Here is a 24,821-nt window from a genome sequence, read left to right as displayed (position 1 = left end):
TGAGTTCTTCCCATCCGGCCCCAGAAACTGGAGTTTCCAAAGGTAATTGGCCTGCTGTAGGGGTGAGCCGAGCGTACCTAGTGCATGAGAAGCAGCGTGGCTCAGTGGAAAAAGCACAGACTTGGGAGTCAGAGGTCATAGGTTCTAATTCTGGCTCCGCCACTCGTCAGCTTTGTGACTCTGGCAAGTCACTTAACTTCTCTGGGCCTCAGTTACCTCATTTGGACAATGGGGATTAAGACCGTGAGCCCTACGTGGATCAACCTGATCATCCCCATGTGGGACAACCTCATCACCTTGTATCCCCCCCAGCACTTAGAACAGTGCTTTGCACATAATAAGGACTTAACAAATGCTATTATTATTATGATTATTATTGTATCCCCCCAGTGCTTAGAGCAGCGCTCGGCACATAGCGCTTAATAAATGCCGTCATTATTATTATTATGCTGGAACATGTCACAAACCTCTGGTAACTTTGGCTAAAACTGAGTGACTCGTGATTATTTTCCCTGTGGTTCAGGAGTAAACTCCTTTTTGGATGAACCGTATCTATGCTAAAGCAATGAGTGATTAATTGATTGAATCCCTTCTCTACCTCGTAGCCTTGACCATTTTCTAATTCCCTGAGCCCTTTGAATTCATATCAGTGTTTCTGCTCTCCACCCATAAAACGGGGGCTATATTTTGAATCACCTGCATGATATTACCTATTGACCGGAGATGATCGATCTTCAATCGGATACGTTATTTGCATATTACCCCCGCCGACCTCCCTGCCTCCTGTCTGTCCTCTCTCCAGTCCATTGTTCACTCTACTGCCTGGCTCATTTATCTAAAAAATGCTTCAAGACATGTCTCCCTTCTCCTCAGGAACCTCCAGTGGTTGCCCCTCCACCTCCACATCAAACGGAAACTCCTTCCCGTCGGCTTTAAAGCACTCAGTCGGCTCTCTCCCTCCTACCATACCTTGATGATTTCCTACTATAACCCGGCCCGCACACTTCACTTCTCTAGCACCCACTTACTCACTCTACCCCAATCTCATCTATCTCGCCACCGACCCCATGTCCTCCCTCCGGTCTGCAACTCCCTCCCCCTTCATATCCGGCAGACCGCCATTTTCCTCATCGTTGAAGTGACATTAAAATCCCATCTCCTCCAAGAGGCCTTCCCCAACTAAGTCCTCGTTTCCCCCACTCCCTCCCCTTCCTGCGTCGCCTGTGGACTTGGATCTGTACCCTTTAAACCTTGATATTCACCCTGCATATTTATTTTTGTGTCTGCCTCCCCTTCGGGAGAAATTATCCTGAACTTTTAGCTCCAGTTCTGTAGGGGCAGAGTAGCCGATAACTGCATCGGCTTGCATAAATCACCCCCTTTCAGGCACCTGAAAGCTAAAGTCCTATTATTTCAACAGGACCCTAGTCCAGAATCCTAGGAATTCTCCCTAATTAATAGCACTTGGTATTAGAACCCAGAAATAGCACGGCCCAGTGATCAAAGCAAGAGCTCGAGAGTCAGATGGACCTGGTTTCTAATCCCAGCTCTGTCACTTGTCTGCTGTGTCACCTTGGGCAAGTCACTTCACTTCTCTGCGTGGCTCAGTGGAAAGAGCATGGGCTTTGGAGTCAGGGCTCATGAGTTCGAATCCCAGCTCTGCCACTTGTCGGCTGTGTGACTGTGGGCAAGTCACTTAACTTCTCTGTGCCTCAGTTCCCTCATCTGTAAAATGGGGATTAAGACTGTGAGCCCCACGTGGGACAACCTGATTCCCCTATGTCTACCCCAGCGCTTAGAACAGTGCTCGGCACATAGTAAGCGCTTAACAAATACCAACATTATTATTATTATTATTCTCTGTGCCTCAGTTACCTCACCTGTAAAATGGGGATTCAGATTGTGAGCCCCACGTGGGACAGGGACTGTGTCCAACCTGATTTGTCCGTATACGCTTAGCCTGGCGCATAGCAAGTGCTGAAGAGATCCCGTCATTATTATTAGGAAGGTCAAGGGGTTTTCAGATGGCAGAAGGAAAGAGAAGAGTTGGACAGTTGGGTCCTGGGCCATGGCACAAAGAAGAGAAAGGAGAAGCAAGGGCATAGGCAGAGAGAAGACAGGCAGCTTGAGACAGGAGGGCAAAGTGCCACTTCTCTCCCTCCAATCTTCCCCTCCAATCTTCCCAATCAATCACCATGACCTGGTGAACCAAAAAGCAAAGCAAGGTCCTTAATGGAGACCCAGTTGGATTGTCCTCATAGATAAGAGAGAGAGAAAGAGAGAGAGAGAGAGAGAGAGAGCTCAATAAATAATTTGGCGGATTGGTATTATTATAGAGAGAAGCAATAATAATAATAATGATGGTATTTCTTAAGCGCTCACTATGTGCCAAGCAGTGTTCTAAGCACTGAGGTAGAGGCAATCAGAGTTGCCCCTCGTGGGGCTCACAATCTTAATCCCCATTTTATAGATGAGAGAACTGAGGCACAGAGAAGTTAAGTTACTTGCCCAAAGCCACACACCTGATAAGTGGGAAACCGGGATTAGAACCCATGACCTCTGACTCCCAAGCCCTCGTTCTTTCCACTAAGCCATGCGGCTTCTCGTAAGCAGCAGCAAGGACTAGTGGACAGAGCATGGGCCTGGGAGTCAGAAGGACGTGAATTCTAATCCCAGTTCCACCACTTGCCTGCTCTGTGAATTTGCACAATTCACTTTATTTCTCTGGGCCTCAGTTACCTCATATTTAAAATGGGGGTTAAGACTATGAGCCCCATGTGGGGCATGGACTGTGTTTAAGCTGATGAACTCATATCCCAGCGTTTAGTATGGTGCCTGGCACACAGTGATTGCTTACCAAATACCATAAAAAAAATAAAAAGCAGACAGAAAAGAGCCAAAATGAAAATCTAGGGAAAATGAGAGATGGTGTGTTTTCATTTTATTAAAAAGCCCTTGTCAAATATTTTGTAAATAATGAACAAAGAGAAAATTGTCCCTGTGCTGAGCTATGGATAAATCATATACAGATGCATTGATTGAGCTATAAAAGTGCAGAAGAGTACTGTTGTTCTTTTCCAAATGTTTCAAACTCTTTTCAAGGAAATTGTAAAGTGCTTTCTTTGTGTACCTTTTAGAGGAGCATTTGGTCCACTTCCCACAGAGATAAAACACTGCAATTAGGGCTGGGTTGGGATCCATGGCATTTAACCTGCCAAAACTGCCCAATCTGTGGAGTTTGCAACTTCAGCGGACAGCAGCCCAGGGGAGGGAGAGTAGGAGGAAGCCCAGAAATCAACATTACATTCATGTATTCAATAGTATTTATTGAGCGCTTACTATGTGCAGAGCACTGTACTAAGCGCTTGGAATGTACAATTCGGCAACAGATAGAGACAATCCCTGCCCATCGACGGGCTCACAGTACATTTTCCCTGACTCTGGCACTGGCTCTCAGGTTTCCTGGTGGCATCTGGGTCCTTCACCCTAGGGAAATAGTAATAATGATAATGATGATGATGATGGTATTTGGTAAGCGCTTACTACACGTCAAACACTGTTCTAAGCTCTGGGGAAGATATTAAGTTAATCAGGTTGGACACAGTCCCCGTCCCACATGGGGCTCAAAGTCTTCTTCCCCATTTTACAGATGACTCTGGGATAGATATAAGTTAATCAGGTTGGACACAGTCCCTGTCCCACATGGGGCTCAAAGTCCTCATCTCCATTTTACAGATGAGGTAACTGAGGCCCAGAGAAGTGAAATGACTTGCCCAAGATCACACAGCAGACAAGTGGCAGAGCTAGAATTAGAGCCCAGGTCCTTCTGACACCCAGGCCTGTTTTATCCACCGGGCCATGAGTGAGGCTGAAAGGAAATGCTCAACTCCCCTCCTTACTGCTCTCCCTATTGCCACGTCGGCGCATCTGTAACATCAGTCAATCAGTGGTATTTATTGAGCGCTTACTGTGTGCAGAGCACTGTACTGAGCACTTGGGAGATTGCAGTAGAGTTAGTAGACACATTCCCTGCCCACAAGGGGCTTAGAGTCTAGAGGCATCCAGGATTTCAGATACTCACACCCACCCCTGTAGCATTTTTGTACATATCTTGACATTGCATTGCTTCCCCTATCTGTAATTTATTCTGATGCCTATCTCCCCTGCTAGATTGTAAGCTCCTTGAGTGCCAGGATCATGTCTACCTACTTTAAGGTACTCTCCTAGTAATTAGCACAGTGCCCTGCACACAATATGCCTGGACACCTTGGCACATGGAAAGAACTTAACGAATATCACAATTATCATTACTGCTATTATTATTACGACACTAAGCACTCAACGAATGCAACTGATTGATTCATTGATTGCAGAGCACTGAACTAAGCTCTTGGGAGAGAACAAATACCAAAGTTTTCTAGGCACAACTTCTGCCCTCAACGCGCTTTCAATCTAACCGAGTTAGTAGATGCAATCCTTGTTCTTGAGGAGTTGACCGGCATTTAGAAAATATCAGTCCAATGGTCTTATTTATTGAGAGCCCAGCGAGGTCAGAGCTCCGCGTTAAGAGTCTGGGAGAGAGAACAAAAGGAGCCCTAGGGGAGCTTGCAATTTTAATGGATACAGACAAAAATTATTTACATATAGTGGGAGGGGGAGAAAGAATGAGGATCTAATAGGCATAAGTCCAGATGAAATAGATGAGTAAATGATTGAAATTATAGTTGAATATGCCTATATATGCACATAAGTACGGCATCGGGGCATAAAATGCACAGGTGATAAGGGTAGCCGTCTGATTGACGTGACTTTAGGTGTTGAGAATTCATCCGGAGAGGCCTACATTTAAGCCTGGGGTCGTTTTCCAGGAAATGATATATCTTTATTGTGATTCTTTTGGTTTTTCAAAGTTTCCGCTGAATGACTAACAATTTACTCCTCTGCAGAGACAAGGGCAATTACTGGAATATAGCGGTTATTGACCAGCTTTCATATAAAGTACAGAATTCTTAAAGCCTTCCTGCAATTTAAAGTGCCACACCTGAGTTTATTGGCAGAGCAGAGCCCTGCTAACATTTTCCCCCAATGTCTTTTGAGTGAGCAGAATGATTTCTCTGGCTCTGAGGAAGCACAGGAAATACCCAACCTACTTGAAAATTCTGGATTTTGTTGGAGGATTCACTTGCAATAATTGGATCTTACTTGGCTAAAAAATATGGGCTTATGTGGGTGTTTTCCTTCAGCTCGCGGTAGAACTAACAAAAAACCCCATCCCCATGCCAGTGTCTTAATGGGCACAGAAAGTGAACTTAGAACTCACACCACTGAGTAATGACGACGATGATGACGATGATCATAATTGTTAAAAACCTATGTGCTTGACACATATTAATCCATCAGTCACATTTATTGAGTGCTTAGTATGTGCAGAGCACTGCACTAAGGGTTTGGGAGAGCACGGTACAACAGAATTAGCAGTCACATTCCCTGTCCCATCAAGAGCTTATAGTCTAGCCGGGGAGACAGACATTACTGTGAAGAGATAGATATAAAATTGTCAGGTCAGAAATGCTCACAATCTCACAACCCCATGTTCAGTGGGGTTAAATTTCCCCGGGCCTCTCGTTTTTCCCTGAACCATAACCCAATAACATCATTAAAAACACCGGCAAAACACCTGTTCCACCAGCTGAAAATTAAAGACAGACATTTTGAAAATGGAGTCTTACTGTGTCTTCTCTCACTGCCTGCAATTGCCTTCTCTAAAAGGAGTTTTTAAAAAGAAAAAAAGTACTGCTTGAATTAATCCCATCATCATCTCCCCTAACCACAGCACCCTACTGATGTTTGTTTTCATTTGGGGCAATCATCCTTGTCTTTTATGCTGTTCGACTGTTTCATCTCCCCTTATGTTGCCCTCTTGCCTCTTAGATTCTTAGGTCGTGAAGCTCCTTAATGTCCAAGGGACCGCGTTCAATTCCCATCTCTGTATCCATTCTCAGTGTTTAGTACAGTGCTCTGCACAGAATCAGTGCTTTGTAGATACTATTACTGCTAATACTATTGCAGAAAGATATTATTCTGACTATTGTTTGTTGAACCCGGCAATACAAATTATTATGATTTAATAAATCTCATATCAGCCCCCAGAACAACCTGTGGCCTTTTTCTAAATAGTAGTCATACCAAATTTATTTTTTTGTCAGCTTGGTTTTTTTTAGATCAAACATGTGGTGTTTGTGGGAGGGAGGGCTTTCTTTGTAAATTGTCTAGAACTAGGGCTTTCTTTTTAAATTATCACCAAGCCTGTGCCACAGAACACTAGCGGTTTATTTATATATTTATCTATTTATTTATATTGTCTGTCTCCCCCTCTAAACTGTGAGTTTGTTATGGCAGGGATTGTGTTTTATATTGTACTCGCCCAAACTCTTATTACAATGCCTTGCACCCAGTAAGCGGTCAATAAATGTGATTAATAATAATAACAATATTAACAATAAGGGTTCAGGTTCACTTAACAATAGGGGTTAAGATTCACCCCACATTTTGCAATCATGCCTTTATCCCTTCTTGAGGACATTAAGAAAGGGTTGTCTTATGAAGAAAGTTTATTTTGGAAGATTTTTACGTGAGTCTGTAACAGTGAACTGTTCATAAGCAAGACCCTGAGCCTGAACCATTTCATCTCAAATGCTCCAAGAAGCAGTGTGGTGTAGTAGAAAGAGCGTGGGCCTGGGAGTCAGAAGATTTAGGCTCAAATCCTTCTGGCTCCACCACTTGTCTCTGGTGTGACCTTGGAAGAGTCATTTAACGTCTCTGTGATCTATAAAATGGGGATAAGATTGTTCTCTCTCCCCCTTAGACTGTGAGCCCCATGTGGGACAGGAGGCGATGTGCCTGACCTGATTATGTTGGATCTATCCTAGCACTTAGTACAGTGGTTGGCGCAGAGTAAGTGCCTAACTAACATTAATGGTATTAAAATTCCTTTCGGATCTTTAATGACTAGGAATATGTGAGTTTCTAGTCTTAAGGACCTAGGAGAAGTAGGAACTAGCAGGATCTCACGGAAATGCTCAGAGTCAGGAAATGAAGGACCTAGTCCCAGCTCTGGTACTTTCCCCTGTGTCAATCACTCTGTCTGTAAAAGCGGCGTAATTCTTAAAGAAGAAATTAAGCAATTAAGCAATTAAGAAAGCAATTATGATCAAAGAGCTGCAATTAAGCAATTAAGATCAAAGAGGGTCAGGAGTCCAGTTTTTGGTACTGCCCAGCACACAGGCCACCGTACATTACAGTTTCATCCATTTCCCCAGTTCATTTATTTTTTTTTTTAACAAACTTTTAAGCCTTCTTGAACTATCTCTGGGTTTCAGTACGTCGCTTGTGTATGTTCTTTGTACTAGTGACTGAGTCTTTCTTTTTGGAAAAGCTAAACAGCTGGATATCTGCCTTTGTTGAAAATATGAGCAAAATTCTCTAACTTTAGCTGACCCCTGTACCCCTTTGCTCCACCATCCCCGGCCGGCTCTCCGACCGAGCAGAAGTATTCCGCCGTCTCTCTCTGCAACATATCCACTGAAGTCCTGAAAGTCATCAATGCCACAGAGGAATTGATCGCGGAGACGGCCGGCCCCTGGGATCCCCCGGCGGCGTTCCCGGAGCGGGAGAAAGAGGCAGCGTTCCCCTTGGGCACAAACCCCATCCTCCTGGATGAGCAACTCACTTCCCTGGAAGAAAACGTAAGAGTGAAAAAGGTGGACAGGTGTGTGCACGCATGTGTGTGCATGTGTGAATGTGAAGTAGCGTGACAGTGGATAGAGTACGGGCCTGGGAGTCAGAAGGACCCGGGTCCTAATCCCTGCTCCTTGTGCAAATCACTTACCTTCTCTGTGCTTCGGTTTCCTCATCTGTATAATGGGGACTGAGCCTGGGAGCCCCATGTGGGACAGGGACTGTGTCCAACCTGATTATTTCGTATCTACCCCAGAGCTTAGTACAGTCTCTGGCACATAGTAAGCGCTTAACAAATACCACAATCATTATTATTATTCTCCCTACATGGTGGGCTGGGGCACGGAGGGACCGGATTAAGTCACATTTAAAGATCAGTTTGTTTGCATCGGCTATTTGGGTGGCTCCGTCTTTCTGGAACAGCCACTTGTTTTCCTCAGTCTCTCCCTACTAGGTGTCAACTCTCCAGAAGATGTAAAGATAGGATTTTTTTTCTTTTCCCAGATTTGAAACTGAAAAAATCAACAGGCTTTATCCTTCCCTTCCAACTCCAGTTCCGAGGCGACTGAAGCTCCTCCCCATCATCCCACGCGGACCCATCTCCCGGCAGCTTGTCCCCTCGAAAATCTGCTGGGGCTCTGGCCTCATGAGGGGGGTTGAGGGGGTCGCCTGCTTGTACGCCCCCAATCCCCCTTCTTACCAAAGAGAGATGGGAGGATCTGGTCAGTCAGCCCATCAGTCGTATTTACTGAGTGTTTATTGTGTGTAGAACACTGTACTAAGCGCTTGGGAGATACAGTGCAACAATATAACAGACACATACCCTGCCCATAAGGAGCTTACAATCTAGAAGGGGAGACAGACATTAATATAAATGAATAAATAAATTACAGATATGGACATAAGTGCTGTGGGGCTGGGAAGGGGGACGAATAAAGAGAGCAAGTCAGGGCGGCGCAGAAAGGAGTTGAAGAAAAGGAGAAGGGGGCTTAGTCGGGAAAGACATGCCTCCAATAAGGCTTTGAAGATGGGGAGAGTCATTGTCTGTCGGGTATGAGGAGGGAGGACGTTCCAGGCCACCGGTGGGGCACCGAGTGGACACAGCAGAGGGCTGGGAGTCAGGGGGTCCTGGGTTCCAATCCCAGCTCCACTACTTGCCTGCTATGGGGCCTTGGTCAAGTCACTTAACCTTTGTTTCTTGGGATTTTTTTATTTTTATGGTGTTTGTTGATTGATCATTACGTCTCAAACACTGTTCTGAGCCCTGGGGTAGGCCCAGGGTAATTAGGTCGGGCATCTGACAGTCTTCATCTACTACCATCACAAGCAACCTCAGCTGTCAGAAATGCAAGTTGGCCACTTGAACGGATGAAAGTTCCAAGCGCCCTTTTTGGTCGGAACTGGTGAGCCATGCTGACCTGCGGATTTCCGACAAGATTTTCCTACAGGAAATCAGATTCTTCTGGTCATTTTGTCACCGTTTGCCCTCTGAGGCTAATCTTAGCCATTTCACCCTGGGGGAACCTATCAGATCTGAAGGGTGCATGGAAAGTATCAGAACTCCCTGATCAGAAGGGAGGTTCAAACGAGAAAGGATGAAAACATCGAGAAGCAGCGAGGCCTAGTGGATAGAGCATGGGCCTGGAAGTCAGGAGGACTTGGAAGTCAGTTACTTGGAGTAGCTGAGGCACAGAGAAGTTAAGTGACTTACCCACAGTCACACAGCGGCCACACAGTGGGAGATCAGGATTTGAACCCAGGTCCTCTGACTCCCAGGCCCAAGTTCTTTCCATTAGGCCACATGATTTCCCTAATAAATGGTATTTATGGGATCGTTTAATGATTCTTCATACTCCCTGGCTTTTTACTAAGGTAGAGCCCAAATGAATTTGGTTTCATGATTCCAAAATGTCCTCAAGCCCGGGGTATCAAGAGCGAAGGCACTGTGGCATAAAACTAATAGGAAAGAAGCACACGTTTTACCCATCCCCCCATAGAGCATGTAAATTATCCCTTGTTACTCGAAATATTTAGATTTAAATGACAATGGCAAATCCTCGAGCCTCCTGTTCCTCGACATTGCATTGTTAAATGGAACGATTTCCCTGTCGAGTATTTAACCGATCCCTCTATTACTCCATCACCGTTCGTTCTGTTTCCTTTTCATGTGTGTTCATTAATGCGTCCTAATCCCAAGACGTCTACCGCCGACTAGGTTGTAAGCGACACCGGCAATCTTGTAAGTTAGCAGGAGATAAAAGCGATGATTTCGCATTCATGAATACCGAGCGCGGTGCAGTGGGGGCTTTGGAAAACCACAATTTCCCCGTCAAGCACTTTTCCGACGTGTCGCTTGAATTACAGTCTAGCTGAGCGTGCTTTCCTAGAGTTTCACCCATGGGAGAGGTCTGGTCATAGTCCTGAGCTTCTAACAGATCCCAGAAGAATGGGCGGTTCAGGGAAGTGACTTGCCCAAGGTCACGCAGCACGCAGGCGGCAGAGGCAGGATTAGAACCCAGGTCCTCTGATTCCCAGACCCATCCTCTGTCCCCTAGGCCATGCTTTTAAGAAATAAAGGCCTGGTTTTATTGAGCATTCTAGATTAGAAAGTCAGTCAGGAGATGCAGTATTGTAGTGGAAACCCAATAGATGTTCGGTTTCTTCGTTTAAGTGCTTAATTATCAGGTTTAAATTCTTCTTAGTTCTTGGAGCAGTCACAACTTGAGAAGCAGCGTGGCTCAGCGGAAAGAGGCCGGGTTTGGGAGTCAGAGGTCATGGGTTCAAATCCCGGCTCGGCCACTCGTCAGCTGTGTGACTGGGGAAGTCACTTCACTTCTCTGTGCCTCAGTTCCCTCATCTGTCAAATGGGGACGAAGACTGTGAGCCTCACGTGGGACAACCCGATTACCCTGTATCTACCCTAGCACTTAGAACAGTGCTCTGCACAGAGTAAGCGCTTAACAAATACCAACAGTATTATTATTAACTGTTATTCTCCACGGTCTCAACCTATGAACTTAACTGTAATTTATTTATTCGGATTAATATTGTCTTCCACTCTAGACGGTTAGCTCATTGTGGCCAGGGAATGTGTCTGTTACTCCATCGTACTCTCCCAGGTGCTTAGTACAGTGCTTTGCTCCCTCAATATATACAATTGAATGAGTGAATGAATGGACTCCGGCAACATAGAGCAAATTCAGTGAATTTTCTAGCTTGGACCCAACCGGTGTGGTGCATCCGTGGATCTGTGGAAAGAGAGTTTTTTGGTTTTTGTTCCTTTTTATTCACTCCTGTCTTCCTCCTTGGCTTTCTACGTGAAACCCTCCCAGCCCCTCGGGCTTCCCGAGCGGTTTCTGGAGCCCCCATTCTGTTCTCTCAGGTGTACCTGACCGCCGGCACGGTGTACGGGCTGGAGGGCCAGCTGAACCATCTGGAGAACGCCGCCCGCAGGATCAACAGCGTGACCACGGAGTCGGAGCTGGCCGACTTAGAGGACCAGGTAGCCACCGCTGCAGCCCAGGTCCATGACGCAGAACTGCAGGTAGGGTCATCGCTCTCCGCCCTTCCCCCGACAACTTCAGGGGAGAGATTTAAAATCTACCGTCTTCATCAACAGCGGTATTTGTTGAATGTTCAGAGCGCTGAACTGAACGCTTGGGGGAAGTAACAATAATAATAATAATAATGCTGGTAATTGTTAAGCGCTTACTATGCGCAGAGCACTGTTCTAAGCCCTGAGGTAGATACAGGGTAATCAAGTTGTCCCACGTGAGGCTCACAGTTAATCCCCATTTTACAGATGAGGGAACTTAGGCCCAGAGAAGTTAAGTGACTTGCCCACAGTCACAAAGCTGACAAGTGGTGGAGCCGGGATTCGAACCCATGACCTCTGACTCCCAAGCTCGGGCTCTTTCCACTGAGCACAATATAACCAAGTTGGTAGACACATTCTCGGCCCACAACGAGAGCAGCAGCATCGCCTAATGGATAGAGACGGGCCTGAGGGTCAAAAGGACCTGGGTTCTAATTCCAGCTCTGCCACTCGTCTGCTGCGTGACCTCGGGCGAGTCACTTCCCTTCTCTGGACCTCAGTTACCTCATCTGTGTAATGGGGATTAAGATTTTGAGCCCTCTGTGGGACAGGGACTGTGTCCTACCTGAGTAGCTTGTTTCTACCCCATTGCTTAGTACAGTGCCTGGCACATAGTAAGCACTTGACGAATACCATTAAAAAAAAGAGAAATTATAGTCACGAAGGCATCCCTGGACCAGGATAGTTTTCACCTTATAAACTAAGCGTGCCATTTTCCTTTATAATGATAATAACTGTGATATTTATTTGGCACTTACTATGTGCCTAGCACTGTACTAAGCTCTAGGGTAGATACAAGATAATTAGGTCCCACATAGGTTGCCATAGTCAGAGTAGGAGGGAGAAAGGGCATTGAGATCCCCTTTTGCAGATGAGGGAATGGAGGCACGGAGAAGTTACGTGATTGCCCAGGGCCACACAGATGACAAGTGGCAGAGCTTTGATTAGAACCCAGGTCCTCTGACTCCCAGGCCAGTGACCTTTCCACTAGGCCACTTGTTTGGGGCAATAATCTGTTCCAAAGTCTGTAGGGAAGCCATACCAGCAGTCCTCTAAACTGTAAACTCATCGTGAGCTGGGAACTTCATTCATTCATTCAATAGTATTTATTGAGCGCTTACTATGTGCAGAGCACTGTGCAAAGTGCTTGAAGTGTACAATTCGGCAACAGATAGAGACAATCCCTACCCTATGACGGGCTCACAGTCTAAACAGGGGAGACAGAGAGCAAAGCAAAACAGAACAAAAGAAAACAAGCAGTCTAGCACAGACATCATCAAGATAAATAGAATCATAGAGATGTACACATCATTAGTATTATTATTATTATTAACAGTCACCCAACTCTCTTATATTGTAATAATAATGTTGGTATTTGTTAAGCGCTTACTATGTGCCGAGCACTGTTCTAAGCGCTGGGGTAGACATAGGGGAATCAGGTTGTCCCACGTGGGGCTCACAGTCTTAATCCCCATTTTACAGATGAGGGAACTGAGGCCCAGAGAAGTTAAGTGACTTGCCCACAGTCACACAGCCGACAAGTGGCAGAGCTGGGATTCGAACTCATGAGCCCTGACTCCAAAGCCCGTGCTCTTTCCACTGAGCCATGCTGCTTCTCTACTCCCCCAATCACTTAGTACAGTGCTGTGGACACAGTAAGCACTCAATAATTACAACTGATTAACTGAGCCGAAGAGAGGCTGATCTAGCCGAATGCCTGGACACCCCAAAGGGAACCCAGACATTTGATAGTGACCCACAGAAACATCTTCACTTTTCCCAAGAGTTAGTGGGGGAGCTAAGGCCCAATTTTTTTTTTTTAATGATACTTTCTAAGCACTTTCTGTGTGTCAAACACTGTTCTAAGCACTGGGGTAGATACAAGTGAATAATGTTGGACACAGGGCCTCTCCTGCATGGTACTCACAGTCTACGTAGGAGGGAGAACAGGAGAACTGAGCCTTGGAGAAGTCAAGTGACTTGCCCAAGGTTGCCTTGCCCAGTAAACATCTGATAGAACCAGGATTAAAACCCAGGTCCTCTGACTCCCAGGCCCATGCTCTTTCCACTACTGTAAGCTCATTATGGGCAGGGAATGTGTCGGCTAACTCTGCTGTATTGTACTCTCCCAAGCGCTTAGTAAAGTGCCCTGCCCATAATAAGATCTCAATAAATGTGATTGATCGATCGATTGATTGATGGGCCACACTGCTCCATATTCTGAGTTCCTTCTAGCCCGGCCCCTGGGACATCCCAAGGATCTGCTCTCCTCTAGACTGAAAATTCGTTGTGGATGGGGAACGTGTCTATTATACTGTTATACTGTACCGTCCTAAACACGTAGCACAGTGCTCTGCCCACAGAAAATGCTCAATAAATACAACTGCCTGACTGATTAAACTCCAGGAAGTCCCACCCTCAAAGGTTTCACCCCAAGAGGACCATCCCCTCCCAGTCCTTCCCATTCTGCATTTTCAGACTCCTCGCAGTCTGTGTGGAGGGCAGCCCAGACCTGCACTTGCCTTCTCATCGCATTTCCCAACTCTGCGGGCAACCAGAACACCGTCCACACAAAGTATTTCCTCAGCAGCAAGGATGTGGCCAGTCAGTCAATCCGTAGTATTTATTGAGCGCTTACTGGGTGCAGAGCACCGTACTAAACGCTTGGGAAAATACAGCATAACAATATAACAGAATAAGAACGCGCGGGTGGGCACTGTGCTGTTGGAAAATGAGTTTGCTGCGAAGCCTTTGGGAAATAAATTCCTAAGCAGCCGATTGAAGGGGAAGGTTTCGAGAGGCTTGAAATACCCAGCGCTCAGTTAATATCATTGATTCAATAACTGACAGATGTACTGAGGTCTGCTCAAGGTTTGAGGCTCCCTTTATTACCTCCCTTTCTTCACCCCTCCCTCAGCCCCACAGCTCTTCTGCAATTTATTTATCCGTCACTGGTGTTTATTGAGCAGTCACTATGTGCAGAGCACTCTTAAGCACTTGGGAGAGAACAGTACAAGACCTTGAGCGGATACGTCCTCTACCCATAATGAGCTTACAGTCTAGAGGGGGAGACAGACATTAATATGAATAAATAAATATCAATGTTTGCCTTCCCCTCTAGACTGTAAACTCCTTGTAGGAAGGGAACATGTCTACCAATTCTGTTACCTTGTAATCTCCCATGTGCTTAGGACAGTGCCGTGCACACAGTAAGTGCTCAATAAATACGATGGATCGATTGAGGCACTTCAGGCATCCCTGGGGGGAATTTCCACGTGCATAATTTACACACCCGCCTCCCCTCACCCACCATGCTCCTGCTGAAATCCCCTGGATGCCCGATGGACTGGCAGGAGAGGAGGAAGCTGCGAACATCTGAGCATCTGTGGATCTCCGCAGCATCGCAGCGGGCTCATGGGCACGGCTCTATAGGGGTGCCCGAGCAGAGGGCATCATGGAACCCTCCCCTTCACCTGAGAACACACTGGGCCCAGAGGAGGGGCAGAACTGGAAAACCATCTTTTCCCGGTTCATGGCCGCCAACCCTTGGAGAAACTGAACTGAGCGCGGAGGGAAATGGACACAGCTGGAGCCAACCGACAAGGCCCAGCGGTCTCTTTTCCTGGGCGCTGTGGGCTGGAAACGGCCCCGCTCCGATGGGTCAGTCATAACCAGGATCCTCTAACCAGTAGTAGTGTGTTCAAGGAGGGGAAGAGAATAAGCAGCTCAGCGGCTCACGTCACCCAGTAGCGAATCTCTTTTTATGACTAAGGGTCATTTTTTCATATCTAAAGGAGGGGAGAAGGAAGCAGCAATCCTCTACATTTTCACTCGGGTAAGTTCCATCACCTGCTTTGTGGAGATCTGATCTCTGCATGTTTGGGGTTTTGGAGAGGTGAAGGAAGGCAGGAGAATTCTTTACGTACCCAATTAACGATGCTTCCTCTACACCAGAAAATATTGTAACACACTCTCTCCGTCTTTCCTTTTTCTTTCTGTTTTCTCTTTCTCTCTCTGTCTCTGTTCCTTACTCTTTCCCTCTCCCTTTCCTTTACCGTCTAATCTCTCTCTGTCTCACCTTCTCTCTTTAATATTTCTCTCTCCTTTCTCTCTTTTATATGTGTGTCATTTATTCTTTTTTTCTTTGTCTCTTCTTTTCTCACTTATCTCTCCTCTCTAATCTTTCTGTCTCTTTCCTCTTTATTTTCCTCTCTCATATCTCTCATATTTGTGGCTCACCTCTCCTTCTCTGTCTCATCTTTCTCTGTCTCTTTTCTCCTCTCTAATCTTTCTTCTTCTTTTCTATTTCTCTGTCTCACTACTCTCTTTCCAATATTTCTCGGCCTCACTTCTGTCTCTCCTTTCCCTCTAATCTTTCTCTGTCTCTTTTCTTTTTCTCCTCTCTAATCTTTCTCCTGTCTTCAATATTTCTCCATCTCATTCACCTCTCTCTTTAATATTTCTCTCTGCCTCACACCTCTCTCTCTCTAATCTCTCGCTCTGTCTCTTCTTTCCCCTCTCTAATCTTTCTCCTTTCTACTCTTTCTCTATTGTATTCCTCTCTTCTCTATATTCTTCCGCTCTGTCTCTTTCCTCTTTCTCCTCTCTAATCTTTCTTCTTCTCTCTACTCTTTATATTACTCCACTTTCTTTCCTCTCCAATCTTTGTCTCTGTCTCTCTTTCCTCTTTCTCTCTAATCTTTCTGTCTCACTCTCCTCTCTCTCCTCTCTGTGATTCTGTCTCTCTCTCTCTCTCACTGTCTTTTCCCCTCCCTGTCCCTCTGTTTAAAGATTTCAGATATCGAGAGCAGAATCTCAGCCCTGACCATCGCTGGTCTGAACGTGGCACCCTGTGTCCGTCTGAGAAGAAAGCGGGATCAGAGGCAGATGAGTCAGGTAGCCTTCTGTCCCCTCCTGAGCTTGCCGTCCACAACTCATCTGCTCCGGGACTTCTGTCTTTGGGGCTGGAAAGAAAGCCTTTGACCCTTATGTTTCGTTCGTAGGTTCAAACCATAGATACATCACGGCAGCAGAGGAGAAAGCTTCCGGCACCTCCAGTGAAAAGTAGGTCCGAAAAATCAGGTCAGATCGCCAAAGCTCGACAGATTGTTACCGTCTGAAACCGTGTGACCAGACTGACAGGGGAAATTGAGTTTGGGTGCTGAGAAAGCCCCGAGAAAGCCATTCTGTATGGTGGATTAAATCCTCTTGTTTCTTTCCTTTTTTTTTCCTCTTAAGGTATTTGTTAAGCGCTTACTATGTGCTAGCCACTCTACTAAGTGTTGTGGTAGATACAAGGTAATCAGGTTGGACACAGTCCATGTCCCACATGGGGCTCACAGTCATAATCCCCATTTTACGTATGAGTATAGTGCTAACCGAGTCAGAGCTCATGAGTTCGAATCCCAGCTCTGCCACTTGTCAGCTGTGTGACTGTGGGCAAGTCACTTAACTTCTCTGTGCCTCAGTTCCCTCATCTGTAAAATGGGGATTAAGACTGTGAGCCCCACGTGGGACAACCTGATTCCCCTGTGTTTACCCCAGCGCTTAGAACAGTGCTCTGCACATAGTAAGCGCTTAACAAATACCAACATTATATTATTTTTATTTTTATTATTAACCGCTCAATACAGTGCTTTGCCCATAGTAAGCGCTCCATAAATACGATGGAATGAATGAATGAATATAACTGAGGCACAGAGAAGTGAAGTGACTTGCCCAAGGTCCTACAGCGGACAAGTGGAGGAGCTGGGATTAGAACCCAGGCCCTTCTGACTCCCAGACCCCGGGCTGTATCCACTAGGCCACACTGCTTCTCAAGGACCGACTTCCTTCCTGGTCCTTTCAAGGATTTTCCTATGTTCCCCTGTCCATCTCCAGTTGCACAGTGGGGCCTCAGGCATTTGAAAAGAGAGTGAACTTTGTTGCTGAAACAAAAAGGGGGTTCAGGGGTCAGAAAAGGAACGGGATTGATCAATCAATCAATCGGGTGCATTTATTGAGCGCTTACTGAGTGCAGAGAGCAGAGCTTGGAAGAGTACAACACGATAATACGGCAGACACAGTTCCCTACCCACAAAAAGCTTCCAGTCTATTATAGTCCAGGAATTTGAGTTCCAGGCAAAGGGACGGAGGGTTTGAACACGGGCGAGCCTGAGACAAACTCTCAGTACAATGCTCTGCACACAGGATCACCAATCTAACCCCAGACGAGCAAAGCAGAGTGAAGGCTGGCTACAAACCAAGATCCAGGCTATTTCAGTCCTCTACCCAATGCCCTTGAGTTAGCCTTTCTATATCACCTCGTTCCTCTCCGATTCCTTTCAGGTGAAAATGCGGAGGCTTCTCCGGGTCCCAACGGTAAGGCGTTTAATCGAAATTTTGTGCTTCAAGGATCTTTGACCCAAAGGACAAAAGAAAGGAAGAGCCCCGCACAGGATCTGATGGTAACTTCCCTCTCCTCCACTCTTTGTGTTGACTTGGGTTGTTTTCAGTGATAGCGGGCAACCCCCTCCCAAAGGGTCTTCGGAGCTTGCTTCCCTGAGGCAGGCATAGCAATAGTCAATAGTCAATCAGTGGTATTTACTGAGCACTGACTCCGAGCAGAGCACTGTGCTTAGCACTTGGGAGAGGATAATAGAATAAATAGACAAGATCTCTGCCCTTGAGGGGCTTACAGACTAGTGGGAGAGGCAGACATGAAAAGAAATCACAGAGAGGGGAAGGAACAGAATAGAAGAATATGTGGCGGGCGGGCTGGGGATGGGGTTAGTATCAAAATGCTTAAGGGATAGAGACCCGAGTGCCTAGATGACACAGAAAGGAAGGCGAAAAGGGAGGGAAAATGAGATGTTAGTCAGGGAAGGCTTCTTGGAGGCGATACACTTCCAGTAGTGTTTGAAGATGGGGCGAGTGGTGGTCTGTCAGAAGTGCAGGGACAGCAGGAGAGGTCAGTAAGAGATCAGCAGTAAGAGAGATGAGACTGAGGCCCAGTGAGTAAACTGACAGTAGAGGAATGAAGCGTGCAGGCTGGATTGGCGTGGGAGATGATCAGAGAGGGAGAGCTGATTGACAGCTGAATTGAATCTTCTTTGAAGCATCTCTGTGCCTCAGTTTCCTCACCTATAAAAATGGGGATTAATGATCTGTTCTCACTCTCTGTCTCTTAGTCTGTGAGCCTCATGAGAGACAGGGGCAGTGTCCATGCCAGTTGTATCTACTCCAGGGCTTAGCTTGGTGCTTGGAACCTAGTAGGCGCTTATCAAATACCGTGACTATCGTTATTATTCTTTCCTAGCAGTATTCTGTAGAATTTCCGCCAGAGTTGACCCTGTTCACGAAGAGAGCCTTGTGCAAATGATACTCTTCAATTTCCCGCTCCAGCAACGTCCACTGGGTTGGGGCTGGAAAATGAACCAGTAAAATCGGAGAAGCAGCGTGGCCCAGTGGAAAGAGCCCGGGCTTGGGAGTCGGAGGTCATGGGTTCGAGTCCCGGCTCTGCCACTTGTCAGCTGTGTGACTGTGGGCAAGTCACTTCACTTCTCGGTGCCTCAGGGACCTCATCTGTAAAATGGGGATGAAGACTGTGAGCCTCACGTGGGACAGCCTGATCACCCTGTATCTCCCCCGGCGCTTCGAACAGTGCTCGGCACATAGTAAGCGCTTAACAAATACCAACATCACTATTCTTGGAGAAGCAGCGTGGCTCAGTGGAAAGAGCATGGGCTTTGGAGTCAGGGCTCATGAGTTCGAATCCCAGCTCTGCCACTTGTCAGCTCTGTGACTGTGGGCAAGTCACTTAACTTCTCTGTGCCTCAGTTCCCTCATCTGTAAAATGGGGATTAAGACTGTGAGCCCCACGTGGGACAACCTGATTCCCCTATGTCTACCCCAGCGCTTAGAACAGTGCTCGGCACATAGTAAGCGCTTAACAAATACCAACATTATTATTCTTAAAATCGACCGTGAAAAAGGGAACATTCTTCATCTGGCGGAGAGTACGAGTAAGCCGGTCGATATTGTGCTAATCCATCAATGTCTTCTTTCCCTAGGACCCAACTAAAGGATCTGCTGTAATGTACTAGGACTACCAAACTCTACTGCCAATAACCCACTGCCTACGTCTGTACACTTAGTGCCTTTACTTAGCAGCCATTGTATACAGAACATCCAAAAGAAAACGGGCCCTCGCGAACCCACAATGCCTCCGTCCTAGGGCTTTGTCCGGATACCTCACTGAGAAAGCTGGCTAAGTCTTCAGCATTGTGGTCTGCTCATCGAAACTCTGCCTTACTTTCCCGTGAGACTCCGGGGAGATTACCCAGATGCTGAGTTTCAGAAGCAAGGCTCCAGCTTTTAAGATGCACTTTTTCGGGGTCGATTTTCCTTACAAGTATGTTGTCTCTCTGTGTTTTGTCCACTCGAGCCATCCGTCAGTAGTTCACGTGAGAGGGAATGGCAGAAAGGGTCTTATCAGTCAGCCCCTCGGAGGCTTGCCGGACTCTTGGTTCTTTAGGTAGAATTCTCTAAAAGTGCACCTGCAGCGTGAACATTTAGTTCCCAAGAGTTGGAGGAACAGGAAAAAAGGGCGACGGGTTATTTTCCTAAGGAAAACTTCCCACCAAATAGTTTAGACCTCTATTCTTACACTTTCCTCCCGACACTAGGCGTTGCTCTCCTGGTTAAGGTTTTTAGTTTGGACTTCAGGGCCCTGATACCAAATTTCTCCAGAATAAGATGTGATGGCCTACCCTGCCTAAAATCAGAAGCTTTGACTCCTTCTCGTTTCACATTGGCTGAATCTGGATGGAGTCAATGAGGATTGCCTGTCTCAAAACATCCTGCAGCGCTGTATTTCCGTAGTTTGGAATCCACTGGAAGGTGATCTTCGATAGCAGTTTCCGTCATGAATTGTACCGATTGGCTGACCTAAAAAACTCGTGTTTTTTAGCTCAGAGCTTTTTCTGAGATCCGCCAACTGTTTTGTCCCTGATGGGCTGCCATGAAACTCCCTGCCCCTCTTTCACCCTTCGGCACAGGAAATGGGGTGGACTTGAAGCCTGGGCGTCTAATATGTGGCACTGAGGAGATTGGTAGTAATAACAGTAACAATAATAATAATAATTTTGGCAATTTGGTACTTGGTTACGTGTCAAACACTGTTCTAAGCACTAGGGTAGATATGTGTATCCCACATGGGGCTCCCAATCTAAGTAGGTCTATTTTTTTGTTTTGTCTTTTTTATGATATTATATGTTAAGCGCTTACTATGTATCAAATACTGTTCTAAGCGCTGGGGCAGGTACAAGTTAATTAGGGCAGACACAGTCTCTGTCCCTCATGGGGCTCACAGTCTAAATAGGAGGGAGACAGGTAGCCCCATTTTATAGTTGAGGAAACTGAGGCACAGAGAAGCAAAGCGACTTGCCCGAGCTCACCCAGCAAGCAACTGGCAGAGTCGGGATTGCAGCCCAGGCCCTGCTGACTCCCAGCCCCATGCTCTCTCCACCGGCCCATGCTGCTTCTACCTTCTGACAGCGTCAGTGCTGGAAGAAAATGGGAGTCTTCCTCCAGACATGAGCCTGGCCTAAAAGCAGAGCAGCTGCACCCGGAGCCCAGGGCCCTCAGCGATTGTAGGTAGGAAAGACCAGCCATCGGGACCCTTTGACACTTCGAGACTTAAACTGACGTTTAAAGGAAGCTGCCCACTAAGAGGAATGGGGAAACCATTTTCACTGACCGATATTTTGATGCGGGGCCCTGGGCTCAGTCAAGTCAGCTCTGATTTGTCCATCTAGGCCATGAGGGGAACGGTTGCGTTTCTGGTCTTCCCCAGAATGACAAACCAGAGAGCGGAAATGAAGGAGAGGGACAGGTGGGAAGGCGGGACTTGAAGCCGCATCTATTCATGCGATATCTCCAGGCTCCGTGCCCTGAACCCGGATATGAGGGCGTTTTGGGAAGAGCATCCCAACGCATCATCATCATCAGTGATATTTAATGAGCGCTTACTGGGTGCAGAGCACTGTACTAAGCGCTTGGAAGAGTACAATACCATTGAGTTGGTAGACATGTCCCCTACCCACTATGAGCTTACAGTCTAGAGACTCCTGAGTGCCCACCTTCCCTAGATGGGACAAATGAAGATTAAGGGACCACCCCCCCCCACCCTCGAGAACCTCATGTGGGCTCCCACACATCCAGGGTCCTAGGGCAGTCAATCATACTTATTGAGCGCTTACTATGTACAGAGCACTGTACTAACTGCTTGGGAGAGGACGATACAACAGACGCATTCCCTGCCCACACCAGCTTACAGTATAAAGGGGGAGATAGACGTTAATATAAATAAATTACAACCACCCTGACTTACCCTGGGTAATCCAGCTCTGCCGTTTGGAAACCCGGCCCTAATCGAAGTTGGAGAAGGCCTGGACCAGTCAAAGTTAGGCTAACGTTTCAGACTGAGCCTGGAATTAGAAGTGGCTGAATCGGCTAAAACCTGACGATCCATCTTGCTCGTATTTATTCCTAAGAGGGCGATGATCAATCTATTTGGAGGAGCACTTCCTGCCCTTGAACCTGACCGGGAGAAAGGAGACCTCCACTTTCACCCTCCTCCCCCTCCACCTCAGTCCTTTCTCCTTCCCGCAACCTCTAAAGTCCAGGGTGGCAGAAGGAAGAACCCAGTTAAGCCCTCGGGACAAATCCCGGAGAGGAGATACAGAAAGCAGGTAACCAGGAACAAGCCAAATGGGTGCCAGCTAGGCTTTAGGGGTGACCAGTAGTAATCACCTCCAAAACTACCCCCTTGCTGTCCGGGACAGTCCCCTCAGACATTTTTATTCGAGGGTCCAGAATGAACTTCACCCCTTGCAGAGTTGAGGCGAAGTCAGAATTCAATTGAGTTGTATTTATTGAGCACTTACTGCGTGCAGAGCACTGGACTAAGCGCTTGGGAGAGTACGGTATAACAATGAACAGATACATTCCCTGCCCACAGTGAGTTCACAGTCTCAAAGCTGTGGCCAGATCTGGCGGTCTTTAGAAAAAATGACCTACATATACCCAACCCGGACTTAATCACCGATGCCCCCAAACAAATTAGAAGAACTTCTTGCCTCCTCCCAGGAGCTGGGGGGTTTTCAATGATTGTGCCCATTTGACTCTGCATGTCAAGGGAGATGGGTGACGGGAAATTCCAAATATCAGCCCTTTGGCGCTGTCCAAGTTAATGGCTTATGGCGTTGTGCCGTTTGGCTCTGAATAAGGTTGGACGAACATCTTCAGGTAACTACTGAACAGAGAAGGAAAATTTTCGGGATGTACCTGGGCTGCGAGTTCTGTTCTGCAGTGAATTTGGAGAAACAGTGGGACCAGAATTGCTTCGAAACAACTCCTGGGTACAGTAGAAATTTTTTGAAAAATGGAATGCTAAAGAAATTGAATGCCAGCCACCACATAGAGTATTTGAGACAGCATCTCCATACGTAAAGATGTATATCTAAATTCCATGCGCTTTCAATCGATCATTCAATCATATTTATTGAGCGCTTACTGTGTGCAGAGCACTGAACTAAGCACAGTATAACAGAGTTGGTCAATACATTCCCTGCCCACAACAAGTTCACAATTTAGAGGGGGAGACATCAATAGAAATAAATAAATTACAGATAGGTACGCAAAAGCTGTGGGACTGAATGAGGGGATTTACTGCAATAAGCCAGTAAGTCTAAAAATTCAGTGAAATCAGTTGGATCCAAGTTCATTCTTATCATTCCCATCCTGGAAAAGCCAAAAGTGTGATAGAAAGAAGGCGCTTAAGCTAATTTAGATGTCTCGTGTGCATTTCCATTTCCATCAGCTGCATCAGGCCTGAGAGATTACCTCCCCTGAGGAAAGTCTGCATATTCACATAATATTACTACTTACTAATCCTGTGTATGTGTAATCCAAAAAGAAATCTCATTTGAATAGAGTAAACTTTCAATGCTTGTTACGCTGGTTGTGATATTTCAAACAAAAAAAAAAAAAAAAAAAACCACAGCAACAAAAAAAAATGAGATCGGAGTTTGGAGTAGAATGTTTTCAATTAAAAGGCATGAAAAGCAACTACTGTGGTGTTACAGTGTTAAAATATTCAGTCTTCTTTGACAAAAATGTGTACTGTGTAGGCATTGCAAAAAACAAACTGCTCATGGCATTTGAATTTTTACAGAAGTTTTCCTTGTGCCAAATATGTGCGAAAATTTAATTTCCTGTTTTAAAAGAATCATCAAAGCATATGTTAGAGCACCTAAATTTTGTCATTAAGTGATTTCAATATTTCGTGTTAATATTTATATTTAGATTAATTTTTATAAATGAAACTATTTTAATGGTTTATGAAAACGAGGACTACGAAATCATCTGTGGGATGAAGTCTGAGTGAAACCTGAGCTTGCCTTCACGTTCCCTGCGTATTCGCCAAGAACTTCTGTCAAGACAAATGATAAAGGAGTAAAAATCATTGATGAAAAAGATGGTCTGTGGTGGTGGTGGTTTATTTTTTTTTAAAGGAAGGAACCAAGTTTGTAATCATCCGGAGAGAGGTAGCAAGACTACAGTGGAGAAATGTACCAATGATAATGGTGGTATATATTAGGCACTTAGTATGTACCGAGCATGTATTAAGCACTGGGATGATCACAAGCTAATCAGATTGGACACGGTCCCTGTTCCACATTGGGACTCACAGTCTAGGAAGTGAAGAGGTATTGAATCCCCATTTTGGAGATGAGGAAACTGAGGCATGGAGAAATTAACTGAATGACTTTCATTCAGTCGTATTTATTGAGCTCTTACTAGGGGTAGAGCACATGCTTGGGAGAGTACAGTACAAACAATGAGCAGACACGATCCCTGCCCACAGTGAGTTTAGAGTCTAGAATCCCACCTCCCTGATTCCCAGGTCCATGCTCTTTCCACTAGGCCATACTGCTTCTCATTCATTCAATTCATTCAAGAGTATGTATGGAGCGCTGACTATGTTCAGAGCGCTGTACTAAGCGCTCGGAATGTACAATTCGGCAACAGATAGAGACAGTCCCTGCCCACTGACGGGCTCACAGTCTAATCGGGGGAGACAGACGACAAAAGACAACTTAATCAGGATGAATAGAATGAAGGGGATGTACACCTCATTAACAAAATAAATAGGGTAATAAAAATCTATCCAAATGAGCACAGTGCTGAGGGGAGGGGAAGGGAGAGGGGGAGAAGCAGAGGGAAAGGGGGGAAAGGGGGCTTAGCTGAGGGGAGGTGAAGGGGGAACAGGGAGGGAGCAGGGGGAAGGGGGAAGCTCAGTCTGGGAAGGCCTCCTGGAGGAGGTGAGCTCTCAGGAGGGCTTTGAAGAGGGGAAGAGAGTTTGGTGGAGATGAGGAGGCGCTACTCATCTCCCTGCCCAGACATAAGTGTCCCATGAAGCAAGTCTAGAAAAACCCCCCCACAT

General features: G+C 46.2%; 1 protein-coding gene across 3 annotated transcripts in view; it reads left to right on the top strand.

Annotated features, from left to right (window-relative positions):
- Window positions 1–20,501, top strand: part of LOC100081044 (myosin VIIA and Rab interacting protein) — a 231,616-nt gene extending 211,115 nt beyond the window's left edge. For all 3 annotated transcript variants that reach the window (XM_029071359.1, XM_029071357.1, XM_029071362.1), the window contains 6 exons: window positions 7,548–7,745; window positions 11,120–11,281; window positions 16,124–16,228; window positions 16,336–16,396; window positions 17,660–17,778; window positions 19,384–20,501. In XM_029071359.1, coding sequence (XP_028927192.1) covers window positions 7,548–7,745; window positions 11,120–11,281; window positions 16,124–16,228; window positions 16,336–16,396; window positions 17,660–17,778; window positions 19,384–19,416 — 678 coding nt within the window. In that variant the 3' untranslated portion in view covers window positions 19,417–20,501. The remainder of the gene's footprint in view (window positions 1–7,547; window positions 7,746–11,119; window positions 11,282–16,123; window positions 16,229–16,335; window positions 16,397–17,659; window positions 17,779–19,383) is intronic.
- Window positions 20,502–24,821: the final 4,320 nt, after the last annotated feature.

This window comes from Ornithorhynchus anatinus, chromosome 8 (assembly GCF_004115215.2).
Source record: "Ornithorhynchus anatinus isolate Pmale09 chromosome 8, mOrnAna1.pri.v4, whole genome shotgun sequence".
In the NCBI taxonomy this organism is placed as follows: Eukaryota; Metazoa; Chordata; class Mammalia; order Monotremata; family Ornithorhynchidae; genus Ornithorhynchus; species Ornithorhynchus anatinus.
Note: the sequence above shows the minus strand (reverse complement) of the source record. Positions and strands in the feature narration are given on the sequence as shown.